Genomic DNA, 16,638 nt, shown 5'->3' with positions numbered 1-16,638 from the left:
TGCTGCCTGCTTCCACACTGCTTAACCACAACTCCGCTTGGGGGCCCTCACCTGGTCTGGGATTCACTACCTGCTGAAGTGTGATGGCAGCAAGGCCTATCTATCCGAGACAACAGAGAAAAAGCATTCCCAGTGCAGTTATTTGAATGGTTACTGTATTTTTAATTATAAAAGCAACTCATGCTTAATGTAGAATATGTGGCAAATATAGGAAAGAAGAAAGAAATGTTGAATTCATTAAAGGCGGCCATTAGACTGATACGGCTCTAACGCCGTGGCTGCTGACATACGCAGACCAAAACTTCAGCTTGTAAATGCTTCCTTACAAAAATGTGTTATGAAATAAAAACACTAGGGACAGCCAGCCACAAACAGCCAGCTGGGCTGTAAGCTATAGACAATCAAATGGTTTCTCTTCTTTGCTTCCACACTTGCTTTGCGTCATGGAGCCTTTCCCCCGCCTCTGCCGGGGGACTGCCCCCGACCACTTCCGGCCGGGTGCTGCCTGATTCTAGCAGAATTCTGCTCTAAGAAACTTAAATATTTTAACATGCCTCACTTTATCCTTTATGAAAAGAAATTGGAAGACTCCCTGCAGTTAAAATATTCTTAACCTTTCTCCTCCACCCTAAAATGTTTTACATAATTGACTCACACCATATATATGTTGATAGAAAAATGACACAAAAGTATATCTGTATAATAATTATTTGTTGAATCAATTATATTTTTCTCTTCCGTGTTCTTATTCATTTTTTTCTGTACACTATTGATACTAAACAATGTATCTCATATTGCAGCTTAATTATCTTGTTTGACATTATAGCATAAATATTTCCTGTTTTAAAAACAAACATACTTGTAACTACTGCATCATGGTCTATCACATTAATATTATCTCATTTTTTAAGCAATGCACTATTATTAGAGTGCATTGCTTAAAAGAACAGGATTACTTCCTGTTCTCTGTATTAAGTAACACTGTATACAAAAACTTTGCATTTCAGAATATTTTCATATGATGACATTCTAAAAGGGAAACCTTGATGTAGGATGAGTGATATTGTTAAGGGTCTCAATACATTTGCCAAATTAAAGTCTTAAGTTGTTAATAATGCTGCAGCGAACATCTTTTTGAATAAACCTTGTGTTCATCTCAGATTACTTAATCATGGTGGAGTGTGATAAGTGCAATTAATGGTCACTAGGTATGGACATTTCAAGGCTATTCATACTGACAAATTACTTTCCTAAGTGGCTGTAGAGAGTTCAGAGTTGTCATAAGCACTTACTTTTTGCTTGATTTCAAACATGTTCGTACACACCACTGTGCTAGAAAGGTTGGGCATTACACTGGCGTTGTTTTGTCTCATTAACCTCACAACTTGAAAAAGTATTTGCTAATATTGCCCACTTTTAGAGATGAGAAAACTGAGGCATAAGCCATAGAAATAAAAATTTTAGTTAAATTTCAATAAATTATAAAGCAGAAACTTCAACTAGGCAATCGAGCTTACACGGATCTCTTCAACTCTGTGATACTATCAGCATTAAATACAATATCCATGATTTCTATGGTTTGATAGGTTAAAAAATACCATTAGAATTTGTATTTTGGGCTTGATGTTTTAGGTGTTCTTTGGCTAATACATTTTTCTTCTAGAAGCTCTATGTTAATGTATTTGTCCATTTTCCCATTGTGGGGCATGTTATTTACAATTATGTTCAGCTGCAAGTGATAACACACCAAAATAATAGTGACACAGACCAGAGTGAATTTATATCTCATGTACAGGGAACCGAGGTGACCAGTCCAGGACTGAAAGGACAGTGTATCTGAACCGCCAGAGATCCGAGTTCCCGCCACCTTGCTGCTTCTCTGTTCTGGGCATACGGCTTTGATCTCTTTGGCCAAATGGCCTTTCCAACCACATCCACATTCCAGCCATCCAATAAAAAGAGAAACGGAAAAGGAAGAAACATCTTTTAAGTATATTTCCTGGGAATCACAAATGGCACTTCCACGTACATCTTGGTGGTCAGACCAACACATATGACCATACATGTCCACAACAGATGTTAGCAATTTCGTTTCTTACCCTGAATGCAATGTGCCCAGGTAAACCCAGGGGTTGCAAATAGTAAGGAAGAACGTGAGGATGGCTATCAGAACAAATAGCACTAGTTGTCACAATGTGCTAGATTTTAAAACTTTATTTGCATTTTTAACACTGTTGTAGCAAATATCTCCCAAGTTCTCTGCTTTTAAAAAAATTCATTTGTATCTCTTCATATAATTTAACTTTTTGTTATAGAAATTTTCAAACCTTGTTCAGAAGTAAAAAAAAAAATTGTATACTCTTGTAATTTCTGCCAATCTGGTTTCATCTATTCCTCACCTCATCCCAAATTAGTCACAAACATATCCTATACATCTTAAAGCTTCATCTGCAAATATCTGAGTAACTATCTTTGAAAAGTAAAGACTCTCATTTAAAAATGGCCACAACTTAAAAATGATTAATAATTCACAATTTCATCAAATATCAAGTCAGGGAATATGTTTCCTCATTGTCTTAAAATATGTTGTCTGAAATTTGATAGCTTAAATTGAGATATGAATAAATTCCATAAATTGTGATTGCTTGATATGCTCTTAAATCCTTATATAATGTTTCTTGGCTTAAATTATACATTTTCATGGTCAAATCTACTGATCTTTTTATTTTTTTCCACTGTTTAATTTCTTAGCAAGTCCTTTCCAATCAAAGACAACTTAGTTATTCCCCTCTATTTTATTTTGGCATTCATGTCTTCCTTTTTTCCTTCCATATTTAATTCTTTAACTCATCGGAGCATATTTTGGTGTGAGGTAAGAATCTGACTTGATATATTTTCCCAAAAAACATTTGCTGAATGATCTATTATTTTTCTGTTAGTTTGTAATGCTTATATTCTAACACATTAAAGGCTTATATATAGATTTGATTCCAGAACTTATTCCAGTTAATTCCAAATTCACTCATCCTCTGAATTTTTATCGGCTCTTTTACTGTCTTTCTTCTAGGTTAACATTAGTATTATTTCTAAAACATTTATTTCTGAAAGACTTAAGATCTTTTTGTTCTTGTTCTTGTTTTTTTATTTAAAGTATATACATATATATATATATATTATATATATATAATATATATATTATATATATATTTATTTTTAGAGAGGGAAGGGAGGGAGGGAGGGAGAGAGAGAGAAAGAAACATCAATGTGCGGTTGCTGGGGGTCATGGCCTGCAACCCAGGCATGTACCCTGACTGGGAATCGAACCTGCGACACTTTGGTTTGCAGCCCGAGCTCAATCCACTGAGCTACACCAGCCAGGGCTTAAAGTATATTTTATTGATTATGCTATTAAAGTTGTCCCATTTTTCTCCCCTTAATCCTCCTCCACCCTGCACCCCCTGACCCTCCAGTATTCCCACCCCCTTATGGGTCACACATATTAGTTCTTTGGTTTCTACATTTCCTTTACTATTCTTAACCTCCACCTGTCTATTTTGTACCTATCAATTATGCTTCTTACTCCCTGTGCCTTTTCCTCCACTCTTCCCCCTCCCCACTGATAACCCTCCCTATGATTTCCATTTCTGTGATTCTGTTCCTGTTCTAGTTGTTTGCCTAGTTTGTTTTAGGTTTTATATTTTAGGTTCAGTTGTTCATAGTTGTGAGTTTTTTGTTATTTTACTGTTCATAGTTTTGATCATCTTCTTTTTCTTAGATAAGTCCCTTTAACATTTCATATAATAAGGGCTTGGTGATGATGAACTCCTTTAACTTGACCTTATCTGGGAAGCACTTTATGTGGCCCTCCATTCCAAATGATAGCTTTGCTGGATAGAGTCATCTTGGATGTAGGACCTTGCTGTCCACCACTTTGAATATATTTTTCCAGCCTCTTCTTGTCTGTAAGATTTCTTTTGAGAAATCAGCTCATAGTCTTATGGGAACTCCTTTGTAGGTAACTGTCTCCTCTTCTCTTGCTGCTTTTAAGATACTCTCCTTACCTTTAGTCTTGGATAATTTAATTATGGTGTGCCTTGGTGTGTTCCTCCTTGAATCCAAGTTTTTTGGGACTCTCTGAGCTCCCTAGACTTGCATGTCTATTTCTTTTGTCACACTGGGGAAGTTTTCCTTCATTATGTTTTCAAATAAGTTTTCAGTTTGTTACTCTTTCTCTTCCTCTGGCACCCCTAAGATTCGGATGTTGGAATGTTTAGGTATCCCAGAGGTTCTTAAGACTCTCACTTTTTTTTTAATTCTTTTTTCTTCATTCTGTTCCAGTTGAATGTTTATTTCTTCTTTCTGTTCCAAATCTTTGAGTCCCGCTTTCCTTCCCTTTACTATTGGTTCCCTGTATATTTTGCTTTATTTCACTTTGAATAGCCTTGACTTCTTCCTTTATTTTGCAACTGTACTCAGTCATTTCTGTAAGCATCCTGATTATCAGCGTTTTGAATTCTGCATCTGATAGGTTGGCTCTCTCCTTCCTCATCACTTAGTTCTTTTTCTGGAGTTTTGATCTGTTCTTTCCTTTGGGCCATATTACTTTGTCTTCCCTGGCACACCAGGTAACATTGTAAGGAGTGGAGCCTCAGGTATTCACCAGTGCAGGGCAACCCACTTTGCTGCATTGTGACGTTGTATGTAGGGGAAGGGTCAGAGAGGGAACAATGTTGCTTGGCTCTCGCCCCACTTTGTCACTTTCACTGCTACTCACAAGTGAACTGTGCTCTGCTGGTGCTGATTCCCGGATGGGTGGGCTTGAGTATGTTCTAGGACCTGTAGGCCCTTCCAATAGAGCCTTCTGTGAGACTGGCAGTTTCTCGGGCTGCCACTGAAGCCTTCTTTTCCTGCGCTGGAACCCTGGGTTGCTCAGTCTGTCTTGCTCCCAGTTGTTCTTCCTAGCTTCTCTGCACAGAAATGTGGGGCCTCCCTGTCCGCCAGCTGCTGCCTTGCCACAGCAAGGCAGTCCTCTCTGCCCCAGCTTCCCCTCTCCACCCCAGCTTCCTGTCTCCGCCCCTCCTATCAGTCTGGATGAATGCTTCTTCTTCAACTCCTTGGTTGTCAGATTTCCATACCGTTCAATTTTCTGGCAGTTCTGATTGTTTTTGTTTTTAAATTCGTTGTTATTCTTATGTTGGTTGTGCGAGGAAGTGAAGCGTTATCTACCTACACCTCCATCTTGGCGGGAAGCCCCAGACTTAGCATCTTGACATTTGGCTTTCCTAGTGAGAAAGCAGTGCCTTTCTTACTCATCTCTGTTTTTCTGTGAAGTTTTGTCATTGTCATGCTATGTATTATTAAAGTCATTCTAAGTTTTTCTTTTGTTTACTATTCAATCACTACACACTTACTTTTTCTCTATTATTGATTTTTAAATATTCTTTTTAGAATATATTTACTCCATTAAATTATTTTATTCTAATAGCTTTTCAGTTAATTGTTTGATTTTCTAGATGAAATATATTGTCTACAAATATGATAATACTCTTTCCTTTTTCCAAATGTTAGAGCACCCTCATTGTTTCTTGTTTTATTGCACTGAAAAAACTTTCTTAAATGTTAAACAATAACAGTGATAACAGATACCAATTTTTTTATTTTTACATGATCAGATTTTAAAAATCGATTAATTTGTTAGAGTTATGAACTGAAATTCAGTATATGAAATATAAATTTACGTTTTGCCTAATATCTCAACTTTCATTAACAGTAAAATTTGCATAAAATCAAGTATTTAGATTTGCACTAAAATAGTGTTGTACAATTTTATCCCCTGCTCCTCCTGATTATTTTCTAGCTTGAAATGAAATTTAAACTGTTTATATTTATGTGTATTTTTCAAAATCTAAATATATATTATAAAACTTAAATATACAGACTTGATTTTTCCCTAAAATAAAAATTTATTTCCTCACTGGTAGGATCAAGTCTTAAACCTGTTAGGAAAGATTCTGTAGCATCTTGATTTAAAAAATACACATATGTTCTCAGCATTGAATATTTACTATATTATAAACCTCACCACAAAATCAAAAGTATTCTAAACTTAAAAAGCAGAAAGAAATAGAACAAAATCCATGTGTACATGAATTACCCAAAAGACTATCCTTGATTTAACTATTTTATTTTGACTCTAACTTTGGACTCTTTTAACTTTTAATTAAACCAAAATATGTTTTGTGTTAAAATACAGGCACAGATTCATGAGACAGGCTTCTTTTCATATTTCGGTCACCAAAGTTAACAATATGCTGATTTACATAAAAGCCTCCTTGTTCATTCCCAAGTATTTGAAAAGCTTGTGGAAAACCAAGACTGGTAATCCAAACACACGGCTGCTACTATCTTTGAATGAGGCAGATCATCTCACTCAAGGCAGTTATCCTTAGCAACAGGAATATAAAGAGAACCAAGTGTTCTTTTCATGTTTCTTTTGAACTTAGGACATCACCTGATATTATTTTTTATTATGAATTATCTATGTTTTCCTCCGTGAGACTTCAAATTAATACCAAAAAACCCCCAACACTTTTGCATATTATGTTCAACTATGGAGCACAGTGCATTCAAAGCAGTGCATCCAATGCACAATTACTGAGTACCTTCAAGTACCCTCAAAGAGTGTGGAGGTGAGAGACAAACAGTTCTATACATAATAATAAGGCCAATAGCAGAAAACTATAAAAGTTTCAGAATTGGCACTTCAGTGAAGAGGTCAAGAGAGATGTCAGAGGAAAAGAGGTGCTTGAGCTGTTATCTTTTTTAAAAACTATTTTATTTACTTATTTTTAGAGAAAAGGGAAGGGATAGAGAAAGAGAGGGAGAGAAACATCAGTGTGTGGTTGCCTCTCACACACCCCCACTGGGGACCTGGCCTGCAACCCAGGCATGTGCCCTGACTAGGAATTGAACCAGTGACCCTTTGGTTTGTAGGCTGGAGCTCAATCCACCGAGCCACACCAGCCAGGGCTTGAGCTGTTATCGTAAAGGATGAAATTTGAAGGAATTCACTGAATGATGGAAGAAAGCTGAGATGGGAAACAACAGACTGTCGTACACCCAGAACTCTCATCCTCAAATCTGCACCACATGTGCACTCTGTCTCCCTCTTTCAATCTGATAAACTCCAACAAAGCAGAGACCAAGTCTGTCTTGTTCATGCTGTGTAGTCCGTAGCATGTGGTAATTGCAGAATAAATATTTGTCAGGTGAACAAAAGAGGAAACAAGCAAGCAAATGAAATACATCAAACCAGAAGTAGTTTTGCATCCCTGATGTGTTATATGCAGAGGAAAGAAGTAAAATGCTAGGAGGCAAGATAAAAGTAAGGAAGACACAGATCCGATAGATTTTGCTCTTAATCTAAATATTTTCCCATAGAAAAGCCATTAAAATATTTACACACATTCATTTCTTTAAAAAAAAAACTTTAAACCTTTATTTTATTTTTCCAGCTTTATTAAATTATGAAAAAATAGATTTACCAGCAATATTTATGTGATTAATATTCTGTACATTCCTTATCCATTAGGGTAGCTACTACAGATACACCTTTATTTTCTAGAACCTTGGCTTCCAATTTGTTTTCTACGCAGCAGAATACGTTTTATCAAAGAGGATTTTATCTTAAAGCTCACTATAAACAAATAAAAGGGAGCTGTTCTGGCAGAAGCAGAGGCAGGTGGGTGACAAAGGTAAAAAGAAGCCTCTGCCCTCCAGACCCAGGGTGCCCACGAGGGAGGGAGGGAGGGCAGGGTGGGGGGGAGGATCAAACGCCGCTGTCCTCAAACAGACCCGCATCTGAGGGAACTTCTAAAAGGGAGGAGGAGTCTTCAACTGCTTACATTTTAAAACTGTAACAGTAATTCATTATTTTACTTGAAGGCTAAATATAAAAAGTTTTCAAACCTGCCATCTGTTTCTCTTTCTATAACAGATTTAAAACTTTTCACCTCTTTCTGATGAATAATGTTAGAAGGCATTGTAAACAATCATGGTCTGTTTTAGAAGTATTTCATTCCAAAAAGTAGGTTAACACGACCTGTGAGTCACACAGGAAGCCCTGGACCGGGGCAGGGGGCTTGGGGACTGCTCGGCACTCCCATCCACAGGGGCACAATCTTGGTTAAGCCATGTAACCGACAATCCCTAGCACCTCACTTACCTTGTTAATAAAATGAAGGGTTAAAATTACTCTTGGATTTCAACTTTTATGGCCACAACTCCAAGTAAAAAATACATTATAAATCCTAATCTAGTATGCACATATATGCATCTAAAACATTTAAAATTTCTTGAAATAATGCTTACCTTTACTCCATGTTATGCAGCCTAATATGTTCATTATTTTCTATTGTGTTTCATTTGAGAATTCTGGTCAAGACCCACTAAGCTGGTTTTCTCTCTCAGAGTTGCAACCCATCATGTGAAAAACACTAGACAGATTGTCTCTAAGGCCATTTTCTCTCTAAAATGATACGATATTATCATCAATACACATGGCTGAGATCATAAAGATCTCCAGAATGTCAAGCACATGGTAGAGAAGCAATCATCATTAAATTTTTTACCTGTGTCAAGAGAATTATTTGAATATTTAAGTTAAATTAGGTAATTTTTAAAGTATACACAGTGCCAATTTCCTCAATAAATCTCTGATTCCTCTAAATTCTCATAGGATATTACCTTTGCCTTTCTCAATAGACCAATGTAATTAAATATTACACTAATATAATTAAAAGATGATACACATAAACCACAGAGTAAATCCTCAACCAAAAACACAACATAAGCTGAGCTTCTCAGACACTGCTGTAAGTACTTGAAGTACAGTAACTCCTTTCCTCCTCACACCACATGGCCAAAGCAACGATGGGGAAACTGAGTCTCAGAAAGGTCACGGAACCCAGCACTGAGTAATGGGCAGCTACTCTAATTCCAGAGCCAGCGTGCCTACCCATAAGAACAGAGTAATTCTAATAAAGGTTAGTGAGGTATGCCCACTTTTTATTTTCATTACAGTGAGTTACATGTACTATTTGATCCTGTCTAATTAAAAAAGCAAGATGTTTGACAGAAGAGATCATTGTTCCCTTTTTTGTAACTGCTCTATCACTATCCTACACTCTAGGAATACCAGTTGGATGAATGAAATTCTGTTCATGTGTGTGTAGAACACAGATTTTGTTGGTAGGTCTACATTTCTTTCATCTCATGCTTACCCTAACAGAAGCTAAAATTTTAATTGATATTTTGAAGATTAATTCATTATTAATATACAAAAATAAAATGCCTACGAAACCACCTGGCACATTTATCATTATTTTTCCATGTACTACTAACTCTAATAGCATGTGGGATTTGCTAAGCTTGTCCTGAGTCTAAATATGTTGTCGTTTCATAATGCTTCCATTTATTTGGTCAAGTAAATAGTCAAACTGGATAAGTAACATGAATTTAAAATGTGACTAATAACACTAATTTACTCCAATCATAAATATTTTGGTTTTTGTTTTGACAAATGCGACTTTTGCGTAGAGCTTAATAGAAACATTCTTGACATGTTTCTAATCTCTCCATTGTTAACGGCAGCTAATAGTTAGTCATGTGAAATGTGAACTTACTTCTCTGCCACTTTTACAGGGTGAGTCGAGAGAAGATTAAATAGATAATGGGGCTAATGTGTTAAAATAATTCTGGCATAGGAAGTCACCCTTTTAATTATAGAAGTGGAGTTATAATGAGAACTAAAGAACATCAAAGAAAGACAAAAATTAAAACAGCTCCATTAGAGGGTGCATCACAAATGAATCTCGAGAGAAGGAAAATGTCCTAACCTTCTGGAACTATAATCTCTGAAGTTCTCACTTGATTAATTATCAATAAATAATGAAAGACATTAACAAAATTAATATAGGATGAGCCCAACAGAAAGATTGTTTTTACAAAGAAACGACCTGCATCATTTGGGTTAACCGCGCCCTCACCAGGCATTCTGGTAACGTGCACTCGTGACCCAGCTACGCACCAGGAGTGCCAAACTGGATGCAGTTTTCCAGAGTCCTGACGTAGTCTGGATCGTTTAATTTAATTACATAAAGACTATTCGTTTTTTCCATGTTCTTGATCCATTTATTAGCCTGACCTTGGGGGTCTATCATCAGAGGCCACCTTCTTGCATTCCTGCAGGAGAGAAGAAAGACGATGCTAGTCAAGCCATGATTTTTCTCTGTATTTAATTACATATATATCACTTTCTTATAGCTTATGCTTAATAGTATTTTTTTAACTTATTATGAGAAACTATGTTCCTGAGCAGAGACATTTAAATTGAGTAGGCCACTAGAATGGCAACCATAAAAGCCATCTGGCAAACTTAACACAAGTGTTTTACTTCTTTTGGAAAATTACAGTTTTCTAAATGTTAAATTACATTTTTAAAATATTTTCTGCTTTTGCTAATTAAGTCACAATGTCAACCATTATCAGTCATGGAAATCAGCAAACTCAAGTTCTTTACTAGGCCTTGCCATTAATTACTCCTGTGACCTTTGCAAATCACTTCACCCCCACGCTGCTCTCTGCTGTCATTTGCACAATGGAGAAGGAATTGAGACATCATATTTCTCTTTGAACTCTAGACAATTAAAGACATAATGGTCTAAAAAAGCTGAAAAGCATAATTGTATATCATCTAACCTTCATAATAGGCATGGACCCTTACGTGTTAACACAATTGTTGACTCACTATTTGTGTCAAATACTTGTATACTTAATGTGATATATGTAATGTTACCTGTTTGCCTAGTGATTGTGAGCTTCTTCTGGACAGAAATATATCCTCTGAAAGTCAAGGTTTTTACCTTATGGGAGAGCTCATACTTACTGCTTTATTCTCACTCACATCCTCCCTTTTGTGATAAAAACAAGCAGAGTGAACCATGAGAAACCCAGTTTATTTTTCAGGGTCTTGCAGGGTCACAAAGGTTAACCAGTACCTGTCATCACCATATAATACCAACCAAATAGCTTTCTGCCTTGTGTAAATGTAATTTTTAGCATTAAGATTACTTTTTTTTGCCCTGGCTGGTGTGGCTCAGTGGATTGAGCACCAGCCTGTTAACCCATAAGTCACCAGTTCAGTTCCCAGTCAGGGCACATGCATGGGTTGCAGGCCAGGTCCCCAGTGAGGGGCACACAAGAGGCAACTATTGATGTATCTCTCACACATCGATGTCTCTCTCCCTCTCTTTCTCCTTCCCTTCCTCTCTCTCTGAAAATAAGTAAGTAAAATCTTTTTTAAAAAATTACTGTCCTTTTTCTTTCTCTTGGAAGTTTTAGTAAACATAAGTCATAACAGTGGCCATTTTCCTAAGGAAAGTCTTCAAAAGTGAACACATATAATTCACACTGAACATCAGAAGTGCAGGAGAAAAATAAAAGGAGACTGGGGCAAAAAGGAAAAAAGGGGGGGATAGAGCAAAACAATACATTCAATTCAATTTCATTATAATATGAATTTAGAATTTTATTGGATAATTTGTCCACTCAAACGGAAGTAATCATATTTTTTAGCATGTAATTTATAGCCTGATACAAACCAGGTAGCTTATATGGTGAAAAAGATAATCCTGTCCTCTAGTAACCACATTATATAATGTATTAGCTTGTTGCGCGTGGGTCACCGGCTAGCAGTGACCACGGCACACTGTGGATGGCTCGACAATACGCGAGAAAAAACACACATGCACAGAGACAAACCAGTTTCTGTGGGGAAGTAGGGACAGAATGGCCACCCCCCCAGTGGGGAGCGCGCTGATTTACCGTCCATACCTGCTTTTATTAGGCTCATTTTGCATAATAACTCAGGTAACGTACAATACTCATTAGGGGAAGTAAGGAATATATAAAACAAAGAACTCTGCCGGTCTATTGAGTTGGGGGGTCAAAGAGCTGTAAGGCTGAGGAACAAACTAGCTTCCTCCTAAGACCCTCCTCATTCAACTGAGAGCATTCTTGAACAAAGAAGGTTTCACAGTAATTTACATGTTCTTTCTTAGGCCTGATCACCCCGGGAAATCCGCACTTCCCAGTACCGAACTGTACTTCCCCGTCATTGTTTCAGGCTTAGGTGGAGCGCGGGAACTAAAGCCACGGAGAGATACGGAGATTTTCTTCCGGACGCTGAGAACTCAGACTTTGTCAAAGCCGAGGAGTGAGGGTCCATCACCCCCTTTTGCTGCAGCCCCCCAAGTCCTTCTTTTGGGGGGCCTCCCAAAGTGATCGTGCCTGGCTTGGGTTGTTCCCCCGTGGGGAATCTTACCCGTCTTTGGCTAACCGACCAAGCTTTTGGGGGTTCGGCAGCAGAAACAGCATTACTGCCAGGGAGATAAGCTTTTGTCTCCTTGCCGGCTCACGGTTCCAAGGGCGTTCCCTTAGCCTTAGCTAGGCGGGGGTCTCAGTTTCTGATACCAGTCAGGGCGGTTCCCAACATTAGCTGCCATGGGCTGTCATAACAAAGTATCACAGTCTGTCTTAAACAACATAAAATTATTTCTCACAGTACTAAAGGCTGGAAGTTCAAGGCCAAGGTGCTGGCAAGTTCAGTTGCTCCAGGACCCTCTTTCTTTGGCTAGCAGACAGCACAGCCTTCTGTGCATGCATCCCTGGTGCCTCTTGCTCTTCTTATAAAAACACCAGTCCTATTGGATTAGGGCTCTACCTTTATGGTCTCATTTAACCTAGTTTCCTCCTTAAAGACCTTATCTCTGAATACAGTCAAATTGGGGTTAGGGTTTCAACATATGAATTATTGGGAGGGGGTATGGAGGATGAACAATGCAATGCATTATACTTAGAAAAAAATGAAAACAAAAGAATAGTTTCATATCTCAGATGCAATCAACTAATAAAAGAATCATATTCATAAGAAATTAAAGGGGGTGAGAAAGGAAATTAGAAAGGAAAAAACATAAATATGTAGAAGTTTCATTCGGTCACACATTAAAAATATTGGAGGGTTGGTGTGAATGTAAGGCTGCATCTTTGCTTCCCCAAAGACACTGAATGACTCACTCTTCCTTCTGTTGCTTGAAATTTTTTAGCCACAATACCCATAATCACGCTGTGTTGTTTGTTTTTGGTTTTTTGTCCAAAATGCACTTTGTCCCACCCTTTCGTGTCTAACTCCTGGTCATGTTTCACAGTCAATTCAAATGCTACACAGTTTCACAAAGCCCATTTTGATCTTTTCTCTCTCTAAACTTTAGTAATTTACCCATATTACATTTATGGTGCTTTCATAAAATGATAATATTCTATTATGGTAATTCTATAATTTCTTAGCTGCATCAACCAACTGAATTGTATATTCCTAGATCAAATAACATTGGAATATGATAATCTAGTGAAATAGAAATAGCAAAAAAACATCTGACGAACACCATCCAAGTTAATTCATTCTATGAATAGACATTCTCTAAGAGAATACCGGTCCATGAAACAACACCTCAGAAGCAGACAAAAGGACTTCTGGCACTGACCAAACTGGGTTCAGTGCATTTAAATCTGTGTCTTCCACTGATTAATTCTGGGTAAAATACAAAAAAAGCAACTACCTGCAGAAAGAAGATAGCAGTTGAATGGGAGGGAAGTTAAAACTTGAGGAATGACCAGTAAGGAGGTGGTGAGTTTCCTGGGTGGGTGTTTTGCTTGTGGTCTGCTGGCTTTGATCCGAGAAAAGCCCGCAGGGGAACTTCAGCAGGCACAGGGAGCAAAGCCTCACTGGAGGACTGAGAGAACTGCGTGTGAGTCAGACAATGTGATGGGAAACCAAGTTTTGGTTTTTGCTCTTCGTTCTCTTTACCTGCCCCCAGGTAAGCTCTGTGTTACCATGGAGAACTATGTTACCATGGCAGCAGCAGTGATGGTGTGGTCACCTAAAACACTGAGAGAAAACCCATCTCTGTGGATAGCAGACTGGGCATAGGGGTGTCTGTTGTGCAGAGAGGGCCAGGGAAGGTTAGCAAGGGAAGAGCAGCCTTAAACGACACACTAGGTCAGATGAACTTAGTTGATATATTCAGGTCATTTCATCACAAAGCATCAGAATATACATTTTTTTCAAGTGCATATGGAACATTTTCTAGGACAGACTACATATTAGGACAAAAACAGGTCTCAATAATTTTAAGCAGTTTGAAATCATATCAAGCATCTTCTCTAACCACAACAGCCTGAAACTAGAAATCAATTACAAGAAAAAACTGAAAAACACACAAACACACAAAGACTGTATAACATGGTCCTGAACCATAAATGGGTTAACAATGAGATTAAGAAGAAATGAGAAGTCACCTTGAGACAAATAAAAATGAACACATAACAGCCCCAAACCTATGGGACACAGTGAAAGCAGTCCTGAGAGGGAAATTCATAGCATTACAGACCTACCTCAAGAAATGAGAAAAATCTAAAAAAACAGTCTAACATCACACCTGAAGGAACTAGAAAAAGAACAACAAACAAAGCCCCAAAGTGAGTAGAAAAAAGGAAAAAATAAAGATTAGAGCAGAAATAAATGACACAGAGCCTAAAGAAAACAATACAAAAGATCAATGAAACCAAGAACTGGTCTTTGAAAAGCTAATTAAGATTGACACACCTCTAACCAGATTCATAAAAAAAAAAAGAGAGAGAGAGAAAACTCATATAAATAAAATCAGAAATGAAAGAGGACAAGTAACTATGGACACCAAAGAAATACAAAGGACGGTAAGAAGATATTATGGACAGCTAGCTATATGGCAACAAGTGGAACAACCTGGACAAAATGGATAAATTCCTACAAACACACAATCTTCCAACACTGAATCAGAACATCTGAGCTGACCAATTATAATTAATGAAATAGAAGAAATAATTAAAAAACTTCCAGTGAACAAAAGTTGTGGGCTGAGTGGCTTCACAGGTGAATTTTACCAAACATTCAAATAACTAACTCCTATCCTTGTCAAACTATTCCAAAAAATTCAAGAGGAGCAAAGATTCCTAAGCCCATTTTATGAGGCCAGCATTATCCTAATTCCAAAACCAGATAAAGACACCATAAAAAGGAGAAAACTATAGGTAATATCCCTGATGAGCATAGATGCAAAAATCCTCAACAAAATATTAGCAAATTGGATCTAGCAATACATTAAGAAAATCACACACAATAATCAAGTGGGATTTATTCCTAGGGTGCAAGGTTGGTGCAATATTTGCAAATCAATTAATGTGATATACCACATAAATGAATGAAAGATAAAAATCACATGATCATATCAATAGATACAGAAAAGCATTTGATAAAATTCGGCACCAATTTATGATAAAAACTCTCAACAAAGTGAGAATCGAGGGAACATACCTCAACATAATAAAGACCATATATGACAAACCCACTGCCAGCATCATACTCAATGGGCAAAACCTACAAGTGTTTCCCTTAAGATTAGGAAGAAGACGAGGATGTCCACTTTCACCTCTCTTATTCAACACAGCACTGGAAGTCCTAGCCATGGCTATCAGACAGAGGAAGAAGTAAAAGACATCCAAGTTGGGAAGGAAGAAGTAAAGCACTCATTATTTGCAGATAACATGATACTGTATATACAGAACTCTAATGACTCCACCAAAAATTGACTAGAACTATTAAAAGAATTCAGTAAAGTAGCAGGGTAAGAAATTAATGTTCAGAAATTAGTTGCATTTTTATATTCCAGTATGGTCAATTAATACATGACAAAGGAGGCAAGAGCATACAAGGAGGGTGTATTTAAAAATGGTGCTGGTAAAACTGGACATCTACATGCAAAAAGTGAAACTAGACCACCTTCTTACACCTTATACAAGAATAATATAAAAATGGATTAAAGGCTTAAGTATAAGACTTAAAACCATAAAAATCCTAGAAAGAAAACAGGCAGTAAAATCTCAAATATTTCTCACCTGGCTGGTGTGGCTCAGTGGATTGAGCACCAGCCTGTGAACCAAAGGGTCACTGGTTTGATTCCCAGTCAGGGCACATGCCTGGATTGTGGGCCACGTCTCCACTTGGGGGTGTGTGAGAGGCAACCAATCGGTGTTTCTCTCATACATTGATTTTTCTCTCCCTCCCTTCCACTCTCTCTAAAAATACACACATACATACATAAAATCTTTTAAAAAAATGAAATAAAAGTGGGTAGAGGATCTGAAAAAAACATTTCTTCAAAGAGAACATACAGATGGCCAAGTGACATATGAAACAATGCTCAATGTTATTCATTGTCAGAGAAATGCAAATTAAAATACAGTGAGTTACCACCTTACATCTATCAGAATGGGATTATCAACAAATCCACAAATGACAAGTGTTGACAAGGCTGTGGAGAAAAGGGAACCCTCATGCACTGTTGGTGTAGCTACCACAGAAAACCCCCATGCACTGGAATGCAGATTGGTGCAGCTACTACAGAAAAAACAGTATGGAGTCTCCTCAAAAGATTGAAAATGGATCTGCCTTACAATCTAGTGATCCCACTTTGGGAAATATAT

At 37.4% G+C, this 16,638-nt stretch overlaps 1 protein-coding gene across 1 annotated transcript in view; it reads right to left on the bottom strand.

Annotated features, from left to right (window-relative positions):
- The window catches only part of DNAH7 (dynein axonemal heavy chain 7), a 228,158-nt gene that overhangs the window by 54,794 nt on the left and 156,726 nt on the right, over nt 1-16,638 (bottom strand). The window contains exon 49 of the mRNA XM_045850123.1: nt 10,088-10,242. Within this exon, the coding sequence (XP_045706079.1) occupies nt 10,088-10,242 (155 nt within the window). The remainder of the gene's footprint in view (nt 1-10,087; nt 10,243-16,638) is intronic.

Source organism: Phyllostomus hastatus, unplaced genomic scaffold (assembly GCF_019186645.2).
Source record: "Phyllostomus hastatus isolate PE091 unplaced genomic scaffold, TTU_PhHast_1.1 phas_contig_1, whole genome shotgun sequence".
Lineage (NCBI taxonomy): Eukaryota > Metazoa > Chordata > Mammalia > Chiroptera > Phyllostomidae > Phyllostomus > Phyllostomus hastatus.
The sequence above is the reverse complement of the archived record's forward strand: the minus strand, read 5'-3'. Positions and strand labels throughout refer to the sequence as shown.